General features: G+C 46.9%; 1 protein-coding gene and 2 long non-coding RNA genes across 3 annotated transcripts; 1 reads left to right on the top strand and 2 right to left on the bottom strand.

The window, feature by feature from the left end:
* Nucleotides 1–7,633: 7,633 nt before the first annotated feature.
* HOXD1 (homeobox D1) lies at nt 7,634–9,724 on the bottom strand. The gene is made up of 2 exons (XM_047723042.1): nt 9,049–9,724; nt 7,634–8,719 (listed from the first exon to the last, which is right to left on the bottom strand). Exons 1-2 carry the CDS (start codon nt 9,695–9,697, stop codon nt 8,385–8,387), a joined length of 984 nt encoding a protein of 327 aa, XP_047578998.1. The 5' UTR covers nt 9,698–9,724; the 3' UTR covers nt 7,634–8,384.
* Nucleotides 9,725–9,968: 244 nt separating this feature from the next.
* Nucleotides 9,969–22,602, top strand: LOC125096254 (uncharacterized). Its single transcript, XR_007126116.1, has 4 exons — nt 9,969–10,077; nt 20,573–20,669; nt 20,830–21,013; nt 21,558–22,602. It is a non-coding gene; the product is annotated as an uncharacterized LOC125096254 (long non-coding RNA).
* On the bottom strand, nt 18,671–19,721 carry LOC125096253 (uncharacterized). The gene is made up of 2 exons (XR_007126115.1): nt 19,227–19,721; nt 18,671–19,047 (listed from the first exon to the last, which is right to left on the bottom strand). It is a non-coding gene; the product is annotated as an uncharacterized LOC125096253 (long non-coding RNA).
* Nucleotides 22,603–22,633: the final 31 nt, after the last annotated feature.

The following is a 22,633-nucleotide window of genomic DNA, read 5'->3' as shown; positions in this document are numbered from 1 at the left end:
GTAAATTGGAAGCAATGTCAGTGGTCCAATGCCCCTCTCATCCTTATTTCTTCCAGGTTGGATCTTCTAATGTCTTGGGCTCTTAATTCAGTGCCTGCTTAGCCATTGCTCTCAAAAAGTATTCATTAACTACAATTTTACTTTTATCATGTACCACCTATATTTTGCTAATTTTATCAATAACCCTAGAGCTTTACTTATTCTCTCCAACTTGATTCCCCATGATTCTTGTTTCCTTCTCAATATCACTCCGATTCTAGTGGTTAATAGTCTTTCTGGTACCTAATAGCTTAATAAATATTTGTTTTTTGTCTATATATGAATATTTCTCTCCCTTAGCCTGTGTCTTTCTGCCCTAGCTACCCATTAGAACTCTCATACCGTATTCATAATTTGTGAATGATTATTAAGCATCAGGCGTTGTGCTAAGCAATCTGCATGTATTACTTCTGTTCGTCTGCACAAGTCAATGAAATAAGGATGTTATTATTCCCATTTTTAAGGAAGGAATGTAGAGCTAAGTGACATTGCATTGTCCATTTTAGGATTTGCTCCCAAGTCTGTCTGCCTCCAAGATGCACTCTTGTAACCACTACATTCATTGTCTCCAGACCCTTCTTGAGAAACCCCAACACTAGACCTCATTTGGTTTCAAAAACCCTCTTCCAGTGGCTCTGCTCCCATAAGGTACTCAAGTTCCCATAAGGTACTCAAATGATTATGGTAAGTAATGAATGCAATACAATATATTACAAAGCCTCGAACAACAACCAAAGTGCATTGTACGTTATATTCTATAAAGATATAAGGGACGGGTTCACATAACATTCCCACTCTCCATTGGTTTACAAGTAAAGAAGGGAAGTCTGTAGTTCCTCCATTGCCTCTCAGCCTCCTGTTTGTATTTTACTGTGTGGTCAAGAATAGCTCATGTTCTACTATAAATAATGAAATATAAAGAATACCTAGCAAAAGGAGCCTGGCTGATTCGGTGGGTAGAGCTCGTGACTCTTAATTCTGGGATTGTGAGTTCCAGCCCCCACTGGGCGTAGAGATTACTATTAAAACAAAACAAAACAAAACAAACAAACAAAAAAACTTAGCAAATAAATTGTTACAATGTTCTTCACCTGGTAGAAGAGGTGCTTAATGAGTAGGCCTGAATGTGATGATCTAATAACACTGCATTCAACATGGAGCAACTGGTATAGAATCGCTATTAGGGGGACGCCTGGGTGGCTCAGTTGGTTGGACGACTGCCTTCGGCTCAGGTCGTGATCCCGGAGTCCTGGGATCGAGTCCCGCATCGGGCTCCCGGCTCCGCGGGGAGTCTGCTTCTCTCTCTGACCTTCTCCTCGCTCATGATCTCTCTCACTGTCTCGCTCTCAAATAAATAAATAGAATCTTAAAAAAAAAAAAAGAATCGCTATTAGGTATAAGGCACTCAGTGAGAGATGAAATACACGCCAATGGCGAGAAAACTAACGGAGAACAGGGACAAGGGAGACAGTGGCTGGGAAGGAGAGCAGAGGCCAGATCAGCAGGGTCCCTCCATCACATAGCTGAATGGGAGATGGTTAAGCCTGAGCCAATGGAGAAAGGAAAAAAGGCATGAGACATCCTGAAGAAAAATAAGCAGGGCTTGGAAACTAATGGAAAGCAGGAGCAAGTTGGATATTTGTATCTCTTTTCTGTAAAAGAACAGAGTATTTACTTTGGAATCCCACATATCTTCAAGGAAAAGAAATTCCAAATTATTTCTCTATTCTGAAACCTGTCAACTTAGAAGAATTAAGAACAAAGAGATTGAGAATCAGAACTTGAAGCACTGACACCTATTTAGAAAGTTTCTTATTCGACCCTAATTTATCTGTTCAGAGGGAAGCGGTAACTTTGGGGGAGATTATCACCATTGTTAGCTCTTTTGTTCAAGTCAAGACCAATGAGAAACATCACCTAGTTCATACTTACACACACACACACACACACACACACACACACATTCTTTTTTTTTTTTTTTTATTTTATTTAGGGTGCCTAGGTGACTCAGTTGGTTAAGTGTCTGCTTCTGCTCAGGTCTTGATCCCAGGGTCCTGGGATTGAGCCCTACATCAGGCTCCCTGTTTAGTCGGAGAGGGTCTGGTTCTCCTTTGCCCTCTGCCACTCCCCCTGCTTGTGCTCTCTTTCTCAAATAAATAATTTTATTTAAGATTTTATTTATTTAAGAGAGAGAGAGCCTAAGAGAGAGCACAAGCCAAGGGGAAAGGCAGAGGGAGAAACAGACTCCCTGTTGAGCAGGAACTCCCTCCCTCCACCCCCAGCCATGTGGGGCTTGATTCCAGGACCCTGGGATCATGACCTGAGCAAAAAGCAGACACTTAGTGGACTGAGCCACCCAGGTGCCCCTAAATAAATAATACCTTAAAAAAAAAAGTGAGAGAGAAAGGGGGAGCATGAGGAGCAGAGGCAGAAGGAGAAGCAGACTCCCTGTTGAGCAGGGAGCCTGATGCAGGACTGGACCTCTGGACTCCAGGATCATGACCTGAGTCCAAGGCAGAAGTTTAATAGACTGAGCCACTCAGGTGCCCCTATACACACACAATCTAAGGACAGATAGCTTAAAATGTAAAGACCTCTTGTTGATGCTGATCTTACACAGCTACATTATTATTAAGTAAATTTTGCAGTAATAACCAGCAAAGTAAGGGATTGTGGCAGAATACTAGGTGAAAAGGAAACTTAATGATCATCCAGACCAAACCCCTCTGTTTTATAGAAGAGACTGAGACCAGGGAAGTTATGTTCCCTTTTCATTAGAAATCACAACTGGGGGACATCTGGGTGGCTCAGTGGGTTAAGCATCTGCCTTCTGCTCAGGTAATGATCCCAGGCTCCTGAGATCAAGCCCCACATCGAGTCCCACATCGGGCTCCTTGCTTGGCAGGGAGCCTGCTTCTCTCTCCGCCTCTTCCTGCCACTCTGCCTGCTTGTGCGTTTGTTCTCTCTCTCTCCCTCTCTGACAAATAAATAAATAAATAAAAATCTTTTTTAAAAAATCACAACTGATGCTAAAATCCACGTCTCCTTCCTTAAGGATAATGTTCTCCAACCGCCCCCCCCCCCAGCCCTTTCCTCAGCCTCAGTGATTCCATCCTTCTGGGAAAAGCTTAGAAGTCAGCAGGGTAGCTGTCATCTCTGATTCTAGATTTGTATCCCTGAGAAGGAAATACAACAGAAAAGAACCGCTGGGATGAAATAGAGCCCCATTACCAGAAAGTGAAATAGTTCAGCCAGCCAGTAGCCCAGAAAAGCAGAGTGGGATTGAGAGGCTCAGAGTGTAGACCAGAGCCCCAACCTGCCTTTGTCCACATTATCTAATATCTGATGCCTTTAAGGGGTGCAAACAGTCATTCTGGTTCCAAGATCCTGGGAAAAAGCAGTCACTGCTATCATCTTACAAACAATGACTAGGTATTGGGAATGGAGCACCGGTTTCAGAAGGGGCAGATAGGGTTTTATGATGAACCCAAAGACACTTGGGGTCAGTAAAGCATGAAACTCTTGATCTCCGGTTGTGAGTTTAAGCCCCACATCGGGTGTAGAGACTGTTTAAAACCTTAAAAAAAAAAAGAAAGAAAGAAAGAAAAAAACTTAATCTCCACTCACTTGGGCTCTTCCAGATCCTGGAAGATACTCTAGCAATTTTGTATTCACGATTTTTTCTCTTAAAGACGTCCCTCAAACTGTAGTTTAGTTTCAAAAAACCCCTAAGAATGGGATGCACTAAATAGTCTAGCGCCCTTTGAAATCCCTCGAAGGTGTCAGTGACTTGCTCTATTAGCTACTTACGAGTCCAAATGACTACTCTGTGGCCATTCATTATATTTATTAAATGATATCAGTAGGGGGCACCTGGGTGGCTCAGTTGTTATGTTTCTGCCTTGGCTCAGGTCATGATCCCAGGGTCCTGGGATCGAGCCCCACTTTGGGCTGCCTGCTCAGTAGGAAGCCTGCTTCTCCCTCTCCCACTCCCCCTCTTTGTGTTCCCTTCTCTCTCTATGTCTCTCTCTATCAAATAAATAAATAAAATTTTTTAAAAAATTATATCAGTAAGACTAGCAGAAGTGGAACAGATAATGTTTAGGGCTTTTTTTAAAGATTTTATTTTTTTTAAGACTTTTGTTTATTTACTTGTCAGAAAGAGAGCAGAAGCATGGAGAGCTACAGGAAGAACAGGCAGAGCAGGCAGAAGGAGAAGCAGGCTCCCTGCTGAATAAGGAGCCCAATGTGGGGCTCCATCCCAGGACCCTGGAATCATGACCTGAGCCAAAGGCAGACGCTTAACTAACTGAGCCATGCAGGCATCCCATGCTTAAGTCTTTACAATCTAAGTAATAGACCTTCCTTTCATGCCAATATTTAGGAATTCTTTCCTCTTTGTTCACTATTGAATTTAAACAGTTTCTATTTAATTTATAGTTGCATAACAACTAGAACTTCAGAAGCAGTTATAAGTAAGATGTTAAATAGAACCCTTTTCATATCTGTTGCATGTTCATGCTCTGGAAATATGCTTTAAAGGACAAAAACGTGAAAATCTTTATTTCTATTCAGGTGGAGATTTATCATTATTTGTGAGATATGTTCAGTATGGTTTCACTTTAAAACCACAAATAAGGTTTTAACAATCGGCATTTTTCTTGTCAAGAGGTCTGTGGTCAGACTCAACATTTCTCTGAACTTGATTAGGTCCTGAGGTTTTTCAATTCAATATTCACCAAATATAGAGCATGTGTTTGGCCATAAGAAATAATTAAAAAGTCCAGAGCCAATACAACTCTCCTGAGTCTGTCCGTCTTTTCTGATGACATGGTAATCAGACTCAACCTCTCCTGTCTCGGTCCTCACCATATAGGAGACTGGGGCAGAATGCGTACAATTGGTCTTTTGAGGATTTAGGTGACATTGCTTTAGGTTTTTACATTAGCAACTCTTTTGTTTGCTAGGACTCAAGTAATGGAAATTTAAATATTATTAAATGCTTTATTTCTTTTTCCTCACTCCCAACTATCCTGAATCCAGAAAAATAGACACATGGTCATTCTGTGAAGACAAAGGAACATTGAGCAGTAAATTATACAACAGCCAGAACTGTCCACTGTGTATTCATTCTTGAAACAGACCGCTGGAGGGGAAATTAGCATATTTAGTTTGAATTCTTATAGAATAGACAAGGGTTGTTTTAGCAGTTTCACAGTTTTCATAGTAACCATCATACTTCATGGATGATCTCACTCAAAATAACACAAGGCTCTGAACAATGGGAAGGGGAATGTTCTATAAACAGTCCAGATGGGTTAGGTACCTCCACGGACAAGATGTATTTAATGAAGTCTAAAATCCACTTTTCCTGTACAAACACAGAGTCACTGTCATCCCATGGACTGCATTTACTTTCTTGGGGCTGAACTCTCTTTTTTTCCAATGATAGGCCGAAAATAAAACATGCAGAAGTCATTGAATCATTTCTGTAGCCTCTTCATTGCTGAAAGGGACCTCCAGAGGTCACCTCGTTCATCCCCGTCTCCAGTTAGGACTCTCCCTAATACTGAATATAGCTGTATAGAGATCTACATTAAGAAAGCTTTTAAAGATCCCTGGGGTTGGTCAAAAAATAGCTAATATTGGCCTGATTCATAGAACAACATTATACATATGTCAAAATAGCCACCTTCATCAAGGAAGACATCCATCAGGGTTAAGTGCTCGCAGTAGCTTCAAAAGGAAAAGCTTTATTTTCTCAGAGCAAAGGATGGTAGATTAAGGAAATGACCCAGCGTGTTGGCATTTTGTTTGTTTGTTTGTTTGTTTGTTTAGGTATACACTTAATGCTTATCAAAAAGGAAACATTGTCTTGTCAAAGGCCACTGCAGGGGAAGGAAGCAAGCAGATGACAACTCCTGCAACAAGTCCTTTCAAATAGCTACCAGGATGCAGTGGGGGTGGGTGGGGGAGGGTATTGTTGTTTCAAACCAGATCTGATTAGCTTCAAGTCCATGAAGGGCAGATGGTGAAACGTAAGCATAATATTGACAACCTGAACCGACTACTACACTGTATGTTAACACACTGGAATTTAAATAAAAACCTTAAAGGAAAAAGAGAGTGAAACTGTGAAAAACAAACAAACAAACAAAAAAGAATAATATTGACAGACCTGCATTTTAAGTGATATCTTTCCCCCCTAATTGGCTGAGTTTGTTAGAGCTTATAATTTTATTTCTCCAACTCCATTAAACTGTGAGTGTGAAGGACAGGAATTTAAGTGTAATTTCAGTCTTCTAAGACAATTAATCACATCGTGGATAGTAAGCCTCCACAACTGTTAGACTTCCAAATAATTGGATTTAAAGCACTACACTAGAATCTAAAAGTCTAGTTAAAAGGAGAGCTGAGGTTTATATCTGGATTATTTGAGCCTTGAAACCCTTTGGTTGAACTACAGAGAGATTTTAAAGATGAAGATCTAGCTATTCATAAAGTGAGGGAAATGAACTGCCCCGATAATTGTCCCAAGTATCTACTTGGCTTTGCGTATTAATGTCTCATTTTTTCACATAGTATTTCTGTAAGGTTGTCTAAAAGCCTGGCCAAACACGCGTGTTTCCAGGGTTAGGAGCTGGGGGGCTGGGTAGAAACAAGCTTAGAGGCTTTTTACCACATACCCTCTTGCCATCCTTCAAATTTTGTGCTTTGAAACTTCTTTCAAAGAAGTCACTTGAGGGCGCCTGGGTGGCTCAGTGGGTTAAGCCGCTGCCTTCGGCTCAGGTCATGATCTCAGGGTCCTGGGATCGAGTCCCGCATCGGGTTCTCTGCTCGGCAGAGATCCTGCTTCCCTCTCTCTCTCTCTGCCTGCCTCTCCATCTACTTGTGATCTCTCTCTGTCAAATAAATAAATAAAAAATCTTTAAAAAAAAAAAAAAGAAGTCACTTGAAAGTATTTTGTTTTTAAAAATAGAAAGTTACCTCTGTGCTCTCTTATTAGGCCAGATGTCAGTCTGGGTTACAGGAAGTGGAAAGCTTTGACGACTGGCCTCACCAGCCTCCTCTGTAATTCTTGACTTTGGGAAAAGGAGGTCCACCATTGAGAACTTTTGGATGTGCAGCTGCCTTTCTCAGAGAACACTAACCAACTAACAAAACCTTCAGGTTGCCTTTTCTTGTCGTGAGAGCAAGAGACAAAAGATTAAGGAGATCTCTCTACAGTGTCTTCTTGGCTTTACAACATTACACAGTGGACACCTAACCTTTGAGTTAATGGGAAGTCTACAGTCACCCAAAAACTTGCGGGCTTAAAGTAAGTACAGCAACTCCTTAGTTAACTTGAGTATTTGGCAGAGTAGTTCTTCTTCTCCCTTAAACTGCTCAGATTATTGTCCATGACCTATAGTTGGTGTATACAACCTATAAAATGTGTTATTTTTTTAGAGTTATTAATCTAAACAAATTCCCAGAGCAGAATCAAGAAATTAGAAGAAACCAAATTTAGCTTTTAAGAAAGATCATGAAAATGAAAGGAGTGTAAGGAAAAACAGAGAGTAGCAGATTCTGTAATTTTTATTACAAAAAAAAGTTCACACCCTTTACATGCTGACATTAAATGTCATATAGAAGTTCATTGCAAGCAAACCTGTTTAAAAATATACATACTGTATATATTTACATTCCAGTCTGAGTAACTGGTGTCAAGGTGTAGTTCAGGTTCTAGTGTTCACCCACCCTGTGGATTTGTTCCACTACTAACTAGACAGCCAGCGATTGTATCTTCACTCAGGCACATGAAGAGGTAGAAACTGCTTTTAAAAGAAAAGAAGAAAAAAAAAAGTGGAGTGCAAACGTGAAGATCACCTTTGAAGCAGCTTAGCTAGATCAAGAAGGCCCTAACTAGCTTTGGTCATCTCAAGCTGAATACATGTAGTCTGTCCTTTAAATAAAAATGAGAAAAACTTTGGGTAGACGTTCTTCTGAGCATATCCGGGGTCGGCAGAGATCAGCAACGAAAGCTCTTGTCACTCTGCACCGAAGGATTGCATAGGACTAAGTTAGGCAACACAGCAGCAGGGCTGGGCTGGCACTTGGATACCTTTTCCCTGATAAGACACAAATAATACACAAACGAGTGGCTTAAGCGACTTCAAACTGACATCTGTACACCTAAGCCTGGAACTCAGAAGCCCACTAAGATACTTCCTTTCCTGAGAGAAACCTCTGTTAATTTCGGCCCACGCCCACCTCCATCCCAAACTGAGCATACTAAGTCTAGACAGGGGTGAGGCAGCCTATGACTTCTGCAGGCCAAGGTTTCTCAGCCTCAAGACTAAACCTCATGAGGGCTTTGGGGCCTGAGAAGGGCTCCCTGGCTTCTTGCCAGACTTGGCGGTGCTCGTTCCTGAGAGGGGGAGTTGGAGGGAAGCCACAGGGGTGACGGAGGGCAGAAGCCCTTCCCGTTCTCTTTTCTTCTGTTTCATCCTGCGGTTCTGGAACCAGATTTTGACCTGGGTATCATTCAGCTGCAAGGAGTTGGCTATCTCGATGCGTCGGGCTCGAGTTAAGTACTTATTGAAATGAAACTCCTTCTCCAGTTCTGTCAGTTGCTTGGTGCTGAAATTCGTGCGGATCGCGCTGGAGGGGCTAGCGGCTCCATATTCGGCGATTTTGCCTGCAATGTAAAGACAAGGCATCAGTGGGGCGAGAGGACGCGGGCACACTGGTTAGAATCAAAGTTACAAAGCAGTTCTCCTGGTTCTCTGTAAACCCAGAGCTCCACGGAGAGCTCCCTCCTAAAATTTCCTCAATGCCTGGCCCATTTTCCAAGCGTCTACTTGGGACACGCTCAATGGAGTGCGCCCACTTTAATAATGCCTCGGAACGCATTTCCCCCATAACTCTAAATGGCCGTCAAGAGGGGCAGCTGCCACGCGCTCCCAGCCTAATTCTTCGGAGGGGGGCTCCGACCCCAGTAGCTCGGTCCGAGGCCCAAGCACTTACTTTTCCTAGGGGCGTTCCTCTTCACTTTCATCCACTCGAAGGTGCTGAAGGCGGCGGGGAGGCCGGAGGCCGGTGAGGCCGACTTGGGGTAGGCACCAGGGGCGGGGGACGCGGTCTGGAAGGTCCCAGGGCGGCCGTCGGCTGGCTCCTTCAGACACGCCGGCAAGGGGCCGGGCTCGCCGAAGGCCGCGTAGTCCACCTGGCCGCTGAGCAGAAAGGAGCCCCCTCCCGAGAAGACCGCTGAGGTCGCGTAGTGGACGTGCGTCCCGCCGTCGTCCGCTGGCCGCCCGAGCGCGCACGGGAAGTCATAGGCCGACCCCGGCCCCAGGAAGCCGTAGTCTGCACCCCCTGCCGCGGCAGGTGCGGCGCCCGGCTCGTAGGCACCCTCCAGGGTGCACTGCGCGAAGGAGGGCCCGGCCGGGGGCGGCGCGGGAGGCTGCGCGGGCGTGGCTGGGGGCAAAGGCGCAGACCGGGCGGCGGCCAGAGACAGGCAGCTGACGAAGGCGCCGTCGCCGCTGCCCAAGGGGAAGGCGGGCTGCAGGGCCACGGGCCGGGCGTCGGCGCGGCAGAACTTGGGCGCGAAGCTGAGCACGTCGCCGCCGCCACCCGCCCCGCTGCCGCACGACACGTACTCCAGGTAGGAGCTCATGGTTCCGGCCCACCCGCCTCCGCGCGCAGGCCGGGGCCGGAGTGCGGGGCCGGACAGGACCGCGCGGGCTGCGCCGCTCCACCTCTGCTCCCTACCCGCGCTGCCTTCGCCGAGCCATGGCGAGCGAGCCGGTGGTAAATAGTGGCCTAATATAGCAGCGGGGGTGGCCACGTGGCGCTGGCCGGCCAATGGGCGCCTGCCCCGCACGGCCGGGGTCCCGACTGGCGCGCGGCTCCACGCGCCTGCCCCGCCGCCAACTTTGCCAAACCCGCGGGTGGCCGCCGTCCAGCACCCCCCGGGTCGGGGAGAGAGCCGGCGCGACCCAGGGGCGGCCTGGGGAAGGGCGGGGCGAGAGCTCAGGAGGCCTGCTACCCGGACAGGTACTGGACGGAGCGGGAACAGAAAGGCAGGACGGGCGTCTCCGGTGAGGACAGAGGGGGAGAAGCTTGTTCTTCTGCATCGGTGGGTGGCTGACCCCTCGGATACAGATTGTGGACACTAAGGTGGGGAAAGGGTTAAAAAGGAGTGTGGACTTCAGCCTCCCCCACCCCCAACCCCGGGAAGGTCAATATTCCTCCCCAACCCCCCCTACTCTGAGTCCTATGCGCTTTCGGTTTTCCTGGCACTGGTGTTATTCCTTTCCTAAACCTAGAGTACGGATTTAATTTTCCCTCGTTTTCTTCCTCCTTCCGATTCCCGGGACTAAATTGTATGCCCTGGGTGCTGTGTGCCTGGGGCGGCACGACATCTTCACGGTTAGATTTTCACGTTATTTCGCAGCATCCCTTCAGTTGGCGTTCCTTCCATTTGTGGCGGCGGTGTGATGGGGGTACGCGTTGGGGCGCCAGAGGTTTCTGCCTTGTGGGGAAGTCTACCAGATTTCCCCTTCTAATTAGGATGTCCAAAAAGACTCTGCCCTTGCGGTTGAACGCCGGTGGGAGGCTGGCACCCGCATCCGGGCTGAGCACGTTTTCTCTGAGGGGCTTGGCTCCAGGGCGCAAAGGCTTCCCAGGGACCGGTCAGATCTCAGAGGTTTGGACGGGCTTGTACCTCGAAGCAATTAAAGCTTCTGTTCCATCAGATAAGTGCTGCGTCGTCTCTTGCGAGTGAAATCTGAGGGCTCACAATGTTAATGGGCTCACGTCTTTCCCTTGATAATATGGTTTTGTTTACTGAGCGTAAAGAGACGGGAAATAAAAGTGCAACTGGCACAGGAAATGAACAGGAGAAGGGTTACAAAGACAAGCCTCCCATTGACAAACTTTCCAACTTCCTTGAACATTTCTTATAATGTTTTCCTCTTTGGGGCTGTAGGAAAATAACAAATTAAATATCTAAATGGCATTTACACACGGCAGTCTTGAAAGAGAGTGGCTTCCTAAAACTGTGTGAATAGGGTCTACTCTTGGCTTATTCAAGTGCCCTTGAGAATTTGATCTATTATAGCCTCTTAGTTATGGTGACAGAAGTTTTATTATTGTTTTACTGATCCACTTGTCATGAAAGAGCGATTGAGTCCTTGCCTAAAATTCTGCTCTCAGGAAGCCTGGAAAGTAGGAGCCACCACAGTCCAGGCAGCCAGTCCCTACTGGGATGTGAACTTGTGAATAAACAAAGTCACACCAAACGTGTTGCTGGTGAAGCTGAAGTTGAGCCAAGGTCGGGAGGGGTAGGTAGAGAGTACACACCTAGGAATGAGAACAAAAGCTAAGAGGTCTGGGGTTCCTACACTGCTGGAGTTCTTGGATTTGATTGGGAAACAGAATCCTGTGCTGAAAATCCCCTCAACCTTGATGTTGCTACTTCAGTTCTCTCCTAAAGCCAATCAGATGACAAAGGTCCTAAATAGTCTGAAAAGGGAAAAATAGAGGCTCTTTTTTTTTTTTTTTTTTTTTTTTTAAGCTCCCTGATCAGGAAATGATAGAGCCCTTCAGAGCTAGCTCAGGCTTCATATGAAGTATTTCTTTGCTGTCCCTCACTCTGGGCTCTTAATACAAAAATACTAGCAACTCAAATGCTGCTGAGGTCACATAACACTTCATTCATGCCTGCCTAGACTTTAATAGCCAGTTTTTATCAGCATGATGACCCAGTGTGCACACTCCTATCTCAAAAATATAAGTCTTTCTCTCAAAAAGTACTTGTTTAATCATAGCTCCTAGGCCCAGAGTCTATACTTGCTAAGACCAAGTCAAGAAGGAGGATGGGGCGCCTGGGTGGCTCAGTGGTTTAGGCCTCTGCCTTCAGCTCAGGTCATGATATCAGGGTCCTGGGATCGAGGCCCTCTTTGGGCTCTCTGCTCAGCAGGGAGCCTGCTTCCCCTCTCTGTCTCTGTCTCCCCACTTGTGACCTCTCTCTGTCAAATAAATAAATAAAATCTTTAAAAAAAAAAAAAAAAAAAAAGAGCATGGCCTTGCAAAACTTTCTGGAGAAGACTTCCAGGGGGCTGCAACTCAGGATGTAGGACAGAAAATCTGGCCTGATTGTCTGGCCAGTCTGACCAAAACCTGTCATATTAAGCACCTTTGCTCTAAGGTTTCAGGAAAAACAGGCAGCCTAGGCACCTTGGCATACCTCATTGCAACAGGGACCAGGTTTCTGCTGTTATGCACTGGAGGCAAAAGTTGGGTCCTTGCTGTCACAATTAAGCATTGACTTTGATGCCCCCATAAGTTGTCCACACTATTTCCCTGAAGCAAAATTTTAGAGATTGAACTTTTGCTGGTGGAAGAACATGTCCTAAAAAAGAATGAGATTTTTTTTAATCGCATTGTTTTGTTTCCAAAACTATGAGTGAGTGTGGGTGGGTGGGATGTTCAATATTTGTCCAGACCCAATTGCTGTTCTCTGGTAATTGCTTACAGAGAGCTACATTCTGTCCATCCTCTCTACTCCCTTTAATCTCTCAGGCTTTGGTATATCCTACACCTTGGAGCCCAGAGTTGCCATCTCTACTCCTGGACTGGTTCTTGACTCGTTCAGATTGGAATCTGAAGACTCTGATTATCTCAGACTCAGATTCAATATATGCCAGGAACCTACTGTGTAAGAACGTTTTGTTAGGGAAGATCTGGGCTGAGGGGGAAAAAAAAAAAAAAAGATGTCTCAAGCCAAAGGAACAAGAGATTCATTACTGGCACAAGTCTCAGATATATTATAAACCTACTCCAGAAGAATTCGAATCTATAATTTTCTAAGGAGAGATAGGAAGATATTATTGGAGAAAAAGTATGTAGAAAGATGTGAACCTAGGATACTTTGTGTACCTTTAAGGTTTGTCTCCTAGGTGTTCACAGGGTATGAGAGAAATGTCTTACTAATTTTATTGCTTGTTCAAGTCATGAATTCCCAAGGGTCACTTGCCCTGCTAGGTCCTGGTGCTGTGAGTTCTCAGTGGGAGGTGACAGCAGAGGAGCCTGATTGCCAGGTTGTGTTTGATGTAGGAATGCTTTGAAATCTCTCCCATACTGCTAACACAGGCAGCCACCCCCCCACCCCCACCCCCATGACAGCCTTTGTCTCCCATCTGAACAGCAAGTTTTTTTTCTTGCAGACAGAAGACAGAAGTGTTGGAGGTTGGCACTCTGGTCTTCTGTGTGTTTACAGTTGTTCCTAAGAAGTCTCTTACAACCCCTCTCCACAGGCCTCATCCTCTTACCCTTGGAGATGCCTTGAGCACATGCAAACTCTTGGCTTCACAGCCCCAAAGGATAGAAAGGCCCTGGATTGTTGGGGTGAAAACAGAGGAGAAGTGGGCTTTTCTCTTAAGCAAGATTTGTAGTTCTCTGCAGCAGACTTCAGTCCTCCCATGATGGAAGTAGGGGTGGAAGGGATCCTAAGGACAGGAATTCTAAACCTATCAGAAGATTTAACATGACCCTCCCTGAGGAAAACAGTTTAGAGTGCTGTGCCTTTCCCTGGGAGCTTTGTGAATGAAAGGCTCGTGGGTCAAGCCGTTGCCTGGCACACAGTAAACATCCAAGAAATGTTTGTTGGACAGAAATAAAAATGGACAGGATGATGTGTTTTTACCATGACTAATATTGGCTAAAGGATATCCTTAGATTATTGGCTCCCAAAATCATCACAGAAGCTTCTTTAAAAGTGCAGGTTCCTGAGCCCACCCAAGAGATTTTAATCCAATTTATCTGACTCCAGTAGGAGTTTTAATAAGCCTCTCTGGTGATTCTAGAGCAGGTTCTTTGGAATCATACTTCGAGAATTTCTGCTTCAGGAGCTGGGTTGGGTGGGTATTGTTGGGAGAGAGGGGTGATTCTGTGGGAGAGACCCTTGACCAGCACCATGAGAGCTCATGGCTAGCTGGAACATGAGAATACCTGAACAATGTTCAGAAGCCTGTGGTAGGGGCAGAGAATGTTGAGGCCAAACCTGAATCTAGTTGGGGTGAAGTTTCCTAAAATAACCTTAAGCAGCAGTCAGTAGGAGTTTGCCAAGTTTTGCTGACAAAGTAGTGTTTTGCAGAGACCTGGCTTCTGCTCCTTGCCACTTTCCTAACTTGGCTTTGGGGATGCTAGTAAGGTAGGAAGTGAAAGGGTTTTGTCTATCCCAGTGTCCTCAGGGAAACTTTCAAGTGGTTTTGAGGTAATGAAAGAAGGAAGGTATAGGAATGGGGGTTCTCAAGAGGGAGGAGCCAACTCTTCCTTCCATCTCTCCCAAATTGTCTGGAATGAGCATTTGAGCTCCGGGGATCCAGAGGGGATGAAATGTCTGTTGGCCTAAGCTGTAACTCTCCTTTTGGTTAAAGATGGACGTTTCATGCCATAAAATGTCAGTGCAAGAAGGCTCCTTAGAGATAAGTGACATTGAACCTCTCATTCTAGAAAGAAAATCACTTTATTCAAAGGTTGAGAGACAAAATTGTCCTGCAAAAAATGACAGTCAGGTCTCCTGACCACAGTGGGCTTCCTGTCCACAGTTTACATAGAGGGATGAGTAAAGCAGCCCCTCCTTCACGCCGTGGCAGCCTCAGTGCTGAGCCACAGAACAGTGTTCAAGGAGACACCCTTGTTTCTGGGAGATTGTACAGCCAATGTGGCTGACTGGGAGGCTTGCCACCCCCCACCATCTGTAATTTGTTTCCGAAATTTGTGCTCCAGACTTCTGAGGCCCCACATGAGATACTCCTGCAAGAGAAGGCAGAGAGGATCTGGCTCCCTACCCCCTCCACCAAGCAAGGGTAAAGGATCCCCTCTTCTCCTGCTAAGCTTGATACCTGGGGGAGCAAACAAGAAGTGTCCTTGGGTTAATGTAGCTGGACAGTTCAGATTGAGGACGTGTGTGAACACACACAGGTGCACCCAGGTCAGTTACAGTCATACTAATCTTTTTTTTTTTTTTTTTTTTGCTCCTTTATTTTTTAAATAGGTAATAAATTTAAATTTACCTGGTTCAGGATTCAAAGGGTACACAGTGGTATGCAGTGAGAATCTTTCTCCCACCCTGTCCTCAGCTACCTAGTTCCCCTTCACATAAATACCAGTAATTGGTTTCTTGTATGTCTTTCCAGAGATACTTTATACATCATTGATCTATAAATTCCCCACATTTTTTGCATAAATGATAGCATATTAGATGACTCTTTTGCCTCATGCTTTTCCCCCATTGTATTTTTTTTTTTTAAGATTTTACTTATTGGGGCACCTGGGTGGCTCAGTGGTTAAGCCGCTGCCTTTGGCTCAGGTCATGATCTCAGGGTCCTGGGATCGAGCCCCGCGTCGGGCTCTCTGCTCTGCGGGGAGCCTGCTTCCTCCCCTCTCTCTGCCTGCCTCTCCGCCTGCTTGTGATCTCTCTCTCTCTGTCAAATAAATAAATAAAATCTTAAAAAAAAAAAAAGATTTTACTTATTTAGGGGCACCTGGGTGGCTCAGTCAGTTATATGTCTGCCTTGGGATTGAGCCCTACATTGGGCTCCCCACTCGGTGGGGAGCTTGCTTCTCCCTGTCCCTTTGTCTTCCTCTCCCTCTGCCTGCCACTCCCCCTACTTGTATGCTCTCTTTCTGTGAAGTAAATAAATTTTTTTTAAAAGATTTTATTTATTTGTCAGAGAAAGAGGGAGAGAGCTAGCACAAGCAGGGGAGAGCAGGCAGAAGGAGAAGCAGGCTCCCCATTGCACAAGGGCCCTGATGTGGGACTTGATCCCAGAACCCTGGGATCATGACCTGAGCTGAAGGCAGATGCTCAACTGACTGAGCCACTCAGGTGCCCTCCCCTATTGTATCTTGAAGATCATTTCATATACTTGCATACAGAACTTTCTGGTTTCTTTTTACAATTTCATGCTGTTCTACTCTACATATCTACCATAATTTATTTAACTAATCCCCTATTAATGGGGATAGAAAAGTTCTTGCTTATTTTCAGCCTCTTGCTATTATAAACACATGTTCAAATTTTTGACCTATTAGATAAATTCCCAGACATGAAATAACTTAATCAGAAGTATGTGCACCAGCAATTTTGATACAAAATGCCAAATTGCTCCCCTTAGAAGTGAATCAGTTTACCCTTCTACTAGCAACATAAGAGAATTCCTGTTACCCCATACCCTTGCCACATCAGTGGGATAGTAAAATTTTTTATTTTTTGCCAGTCCAATAAGTAAAACATAGTGCCTCTTACTTACCCTTAGAGCATCTCCAAAAATGCCATTCTTCCTTATCTTGTTTGATCCTTTCATAATTCTATTTTACAAATGGTAATACTGACACAGAAAAGATAAAGTACTTGTTGTCATCACACCCAATGTAAGTGGCCAAGGTCAGATGTTCCAACACCCTTTCCTACACTGCACTGTGTCACAAGGAAGCCTAAAGAGGTTCAAAGAGAGTGGGTGGCTTCAAGCATTCTGTGAAAGACACATGATATAAAAAAGCTTTCCAACATCTGCTAAGAGGCCTCCTCTTTAGTGGTCTGATACCAGGACCACATTTCTGCACGTGTCCCTGGAGAGTACCCTCCGGAAGCAGAGGAGCTCTAATTAGCAATATGATCTGACCTAGTCCTAAGCATTAGCTTGGATTCAATATCTGGGAAGCGGGAGGGTGTTGTTTGTAATTTTCCTGAGACATATTTCTCACGAGCCACCCAGGATCTAAGTATTGATTAGCATGGTGTGGGTAAGAGGATGTTTTCCCTAGGTTTAGCTTTGCATATGACACTCCCTTGGACCTGGTGAAGGTAATACCCAAAGTGGACATGCACACACACACACACACAACACACACACACACACACACACACACACACGATAAACTTCTGAGGTAGATATCTATTGACTGTTATATTGGTGATGAAACTGAAAGCCAGAAAGATGAAGTGAATTGTTTAGGGTCATACAGTGTATCAGTTAGCAAAACAGAAAACACAATGTAGACCTAAAACTGAATTCTTTAGTTTCCTCTGCAAAGTCTTCTCTTCTCCTCCTGTATTCATTTTGGTGAATGACCTGAGTACTCACTCAGGCCCTCTAAACAGAAACTTAGGGATTAACATCTGTAACTTCTCTTTCACTCATCCAGTTATCACCAAGTCCTGTGAATTTGTCCTCCTAAATGTCTTTCCTCTTCATTGTCATTTCCTTAGTTCCTCTCTATGCTGGATTATTGCAACCTCCTTTTTTTCCCTTCTTGTCTCCTATCTCTGCTTTCTCCAGTCAGACAGTTTCCCAAAGAGCAGTCTTTCCAAATTTACAACCTCACATCCCAGCTTAAAACCTTCAGTGGCTTCCCACTGCCTACGGATGAGGTCCAGACTCCTTTCCATGAACTCCGTACAACCTCTTTTTCCAGCCAGATGTTCTACTCCAATGTACTGTTCTTGTTCCAGGGCCAGACTTTGCTCTTTCTTCCCTTCTTGTTTTGCGTGTGCTGGTCTCTCTCTGCCTGGTATGTCCCTCCTTCCTTCCTAAGAAACTCTAAGAACCCAAATTCATTCCCCCTAAGAAGCCCCCCCCCTTTTTTTTTTGACACTACAGTGGTGTTGGTGGCCCCTTCTCTTTATTCCAGGAACATCTTGGCCACACCTGTGTTATACCATCTGTCACACCGTTTCAGCATTCTTTTCCTCCCCTAGTAAATGAAAAGGAGCACACTATTAGTGACTACTTTTTATATCTCAAGCCCGAAACAATACGCACAGGAACTGTTCAGTAGGTCTTGCTGAAAGGCAAGGAGAGAGGGAGACACTCTGAGCCAAGGACAAGACCAGTATTTCAGTTGCTTAATGAGTTCAGAACACTGTGCAAGGCTTAATGCTTCAGGTTATATCTAAAGCAAAACGATAGTAGAACATCTCTCCAAAGCAAGTTAATTTCCACCCAAGAGGATGCTGAAAGAGAAGAGTGGAGGGGGGAACTGGGATTTTCTGTCTTTCAGGGGCTCTTTCCTATAGGCTGAGGCAACACTTAAGGAACTCCAGAAACTTCTCAGCTGATGTCACTCAGAAAAAGAGTAAAAGGGGTGGGGGTAGCCTGGAACTTTCTTAGATTTTACAAGAGAAGTACAAGTACCACTCAAGAAGGGCTATAGGAATGCTTCACCATCCACTTACCCAAGCCCTCCCGAGCTAAACAGCTCTGATGCTAATGACCCCCGCCCCCCGCTCCCGCTGCGCGCCGTTTTCAATCTATCCTTTATTCTGTCCCTTTATGGTATTTCTAAAATGAACCCCAAAAGAGCTGATGTAAGATAGTTCAGTCCTCCTTCACACCAGAAAAGAGAGGAAAGGCATCTCATTGTGGTTGGTATTTTAAGTTTATTTTTATTGTTCTTTTTATATGGCATTCTAGTTCCAAGTTCAACCCTGGTGTTATCCTGCTTCCTCCCACACAAATTACTCCTGCAGGTAGATAAGAGAACGAAACTAGCTCCGTCTCTTCTCTGAAGTCTAGTCCCTTGGGAATCTTTTTGAAATTCTTAGTGTCTGCAAAACCCTTCTGACCCATTGGGATTTTTCTTGTTCCGCCTTGGGAGAGATGGAGTTGCCCGTTTCTAGGCGTAGAGAGGCGTTGAGGGTGACTTGGGAGGGAGGAAGCAGGAGATGTCGGGGGTGGGGGGCGGGGAGCGGGGGGGGGGGGGTTGGATACCGAGTCACGTTGCGTCCGGGACTGGCGCTGCCGGCCTCTTGGAAGGGCCGCGGGCCGCAAGTGGTCCGAGGGCGGGCCGGAAGGCGACAGGAGGGACCCGGTGCGAGGGACCGGCCTCGCACCGCCGAACGTGGGGCGGCAGTTCGCACCCTCCGTGAGCGCTCACCCCGCTTGCCTGCTTGCGGTTTCTTGCGGTTTCTGGTCGGCTCCCAGCTGGCCCGGACTTGCTCTTAAGTAGGAGGAACCGCTGTCGAGCGAAAAGTGCACACCGGGTGATTGATGAATTCTTAATAGGACTAACCTCTCCCGCCACCCCCTCCCCAACCCGCGTCACACACAGAGAAATCCTCCTCCCCAGCCCCCTCCCCAGGCCGCCTCGCTGGCGAGAGGGGACGCGGCCGCCAGCCTGTTGGGTGATTAACTCACCGTTTGTCTCTCCGAAAGCGTGCCAGGTGGATTTCGGCAGCCCGGCCGCGACCCCGCGGCTCCCGCGCTCTGCTGACTGCGCCCTGCCGCGGGCCCGGGGACCGCGGAGCGAGCACGCGCGTCACATGGTGGCGCGGACCGGAGACGGCCTTTGTGCCGCGCGACCGCCCGGCCGCCCGGGGGCGGCGGCGGCTATTGTTCCCCGCAGGGGAGGGAGGTGCTCAGACTCGGGGTCCAAGCCAGCCTCCTCCCCAGAGTGTCCCCACGTCTGAGGACGGGTGGGGGCTTCCTTTGTGTGTTCTGTGCCTGCGACAGGAATGGCGCGGCGTCGCTGCCCCAAGGGGCAGCAGAGAGGCTGAGGGAGGTTGGTGCCAGTTCTGCCACTACCTCAAGCTCCGCTCAGCCGACCCAGTTTCCCGCTTTGCCCTTGCGGAGGAGGCAGAGAGGCGTGTGGTATTTGTAGGGCAGCGCTTGGAACAATAGAGCCATCACAGGGCCTTCTTCCCCTCTCCTCAGAAGTCAGCAACGCTCTTCTTCCCTCCTTCACAAAGGCCCTGGCCCGACAGGTCCTCTTGGCCTGGTTTTAGGCCTGCTTTCCCAATAAAAACATTTCATCTGTTCCACCAGGGTTCTCCATGAACCCTGATTTAAATTAAAGTCTCCTCCTTGGGCTCTTACTAATGTTAAAATCCTATTTTCATTATTTTCCAGATATTACTCGTCCATAAAAATGATCCAGACTAGCTATCAGAACCAGTCCAGATATTTTGCGACCAATAGAGTCCTTTTGGGGCCCCTGGGTGGCTCAGGCAGTTGGGCATCTGCCTTCAGCTCAGGTCATGGGACTGAGCCCCACATTAAGCCCTCTGCTTAGTGGGAAGTCTGCTTCTCTCTTTCAATCCCCCTCTGTGCTCCCTCTCTCAAATTAATAAATAAAATCTTAAAAAAAAAAAAAAAACATTAGGGACCTTTCACCTGCTTCCGCTACTGCAAATGAATGGACATCCATTTACATTTCCTCTTCCTTCATGTGGGGAAACCTTTTGTTCACCGTGCTTCAGTCTAGACCTGGCTTGAAAGCCTTGAATTACCTTTGTACTATTCCAACTTGCCAAGTGGTTATGGGATCTGAGGGAAGTGTTCAGGCATGGGCTGTAGGCCAGGAGTATATAATCCATTTGGAACCAACTTTGAGCCCCAAAGATAAGGGCATTTGTAGCTGGACCAGAGACAAGGGAACAATGAAAACTAAGATTTCACTCTCTGTGATGATCTTCACCTCCAGCACCACCAATGCGGTGAGTACAGAGGATTCAACTACCCCGCCTTTTTTTCTCTCCATCCAGGCTCTCTGCAAGAGAAATCTAAGTGAGCTAGTCCTCATAGCTGCGGAGGGTATGGCTGGCGACTCAGTCTTAGCTCTCTGTGCCCGGAGTGTCTAGGGTAAGTCTGTTCACCCAGGCCATAGACCTGTCCTCTCTGGGAAGTTGCAGTGCCCCGAAGTGGTAAGGCTATAGGCCTGTGGGGACTGAGGCCTGCTGCCCCTCTTTGTATTTTTATTTAATACAAAGTTCTGTTCATCCTACTTTTTTTTTTCTTACAGTTTCTGAAAGAAGGACCAAATTCATGCCAAGAACACCCAGATGAAGAGGACCTTCCTGGATCTGTAACTGGGATTAACCAATTCTTTAAGAGAAAGTTGCAATGAATTCTGAGGATAAAGCCAAAATGGGCTCCTGACTGTTCCTTGAGTACTGACAGCGTAAACAAGCTTCTGGCTCCTTCAGGTCAAGCGAGAAACGCTTTTCATTAGGATGTTGGGTTTCTTCTTTGTTATTCAAACATACACCCACACATATCCTCTTCACCCTCCCTAATGAAAAACCTCAGCAGATGGAGAGCCTAAGCTCCCAAGACTTATGGCTGAGGAGATGCGCTTCACTCAAGGGTGGGTTGGCTGGTGCAGAATGGGGGAGGGAGAAATGAATAGCTAGGGTAGGTAATCACTATCTTTTAATACTCCTTATAGATAGAAATTCGAAAAATCCTGTTCAGCAAGGTTAGCAGCCTCTGGGGCCTAGGAAACCAATTTGGCTGATGTGTCTGTGATAGGGACTAGGCCTGGGGCTGCACCAGGGGGAAAGTACTCACTCTATATTCTCTCTCTCTCTCTCATTTGAAAGCCCGAACAAAGAAATGGTACAAATGGATGGTTAATTTAATGATTCATCAGAGGCGGATTTTTCTCTGTCAGGTCCCTGGATGAGGCTGAGGTCTGAAAGCCAGGAGGCAGAACATTTACTTAATCGCCCTTTCTTACCACCTTTCCAGGGGCCAGGACTACTCTTCAGACGTTTCCTCTGCAACTGCCCCACACCCCTGGCTGGCTCAGTTGGGTCTCTTTACTCCACTCCAGGCTGGAAGTTTCTCCTGGAAGCCAGGGCAAGCTCACCCTCTGCCTAAATCTCTTTCCCCACCCACACCTCCTAGTCAGCAGTGGGCCCTTTGGGTAGCCTCCTCTCCACCCTGCTTTAATTCACGTTTGATTGCCTGGACAGAATAACCGGGGGCTCCCAAACGGCTGCTACCCCCATCCATGGGCCTGGGTTGTTGACTCTGAGCCCTTTCTTCAAGCCTCAGGGGGATCCCCCACAACCTCCCTGACCCCTCCCCTTCCCCCACTTCACCCTTCAGGGGTCTCTGTAGGAAAAAAATAAAAAAGAGCTGATCAAGGCCTGAGCCAAAGAGCCACTTCCTCTCCTGGAGCAGCAAACGAGGTACACCTCCCAGAGACCAAGGCTCAAAGCCGGCCCAGCCTTCCTCAGCGCCAGGCACAGGCCCAGCGGTGCCATTGTGAGGCCTTACCCGACGCCGAGCCCCTGGGGAAGCCTCGCACACAAAGGCACAGGGCTCCCGGAAGCCCTGGCTGCTGTGAGCGCCCGCAACCCCGCGCCGGACAGTGAGGGGCCAGCAGCCTCGAGGCCTTGGTGCGTTCACCGTTGCCCCCGGTGAGCCTGTCTCGGGCCCAAGTCACGGGCTAGGCTGGAGGTTTCCTTCTCCTGCCAACTTGCCCCTTCCCGCTGCAAGTCACACACTCCCCCACTTCCCCGGGGATGGAGAGGCCTGGGCTCAGGGCGCCATTGCCCAGTCCAGGCTCCCCTCCCCCACTCTCTCCTTTCTCTGCTTCTCGGAGATCGGTGAGGGAGGAGGCGGGTGCCTCCGCCAATAGAGCTGCTATTGTGACCTTCCCTCGCGGAGCGGGAACCCAACCGAGAGTGTACCGCCGGCGGGGGAGGAGGCGACTGTGTGTGCAGACCTCGGGGTGCGGAGGGGGTGGGACTGGGAAATAAATAAAGGTTTGCAACCTTGGGCAGTTGGGCCCTTCAGAGGGCGTTTGGTTGTGTTTA

The sequence above is a fragment of the Lutra lutra genome, chromosome 3, assembly GCF_902655055.1.
Source record: "Lutra lutra chromosome 3, mLutLut1.2, whole genome shotgun sequence".
In the NCBI taxonomy this organism is placed as follows: Eukaryota; Metazoa; Chordata; class Mammalia; order Carnivora; family Mustelidae; genus Lutra; species Lutra lutra.
This window is presented reverse-complemented; position numbering and strand designations above follow the sequence as displayed.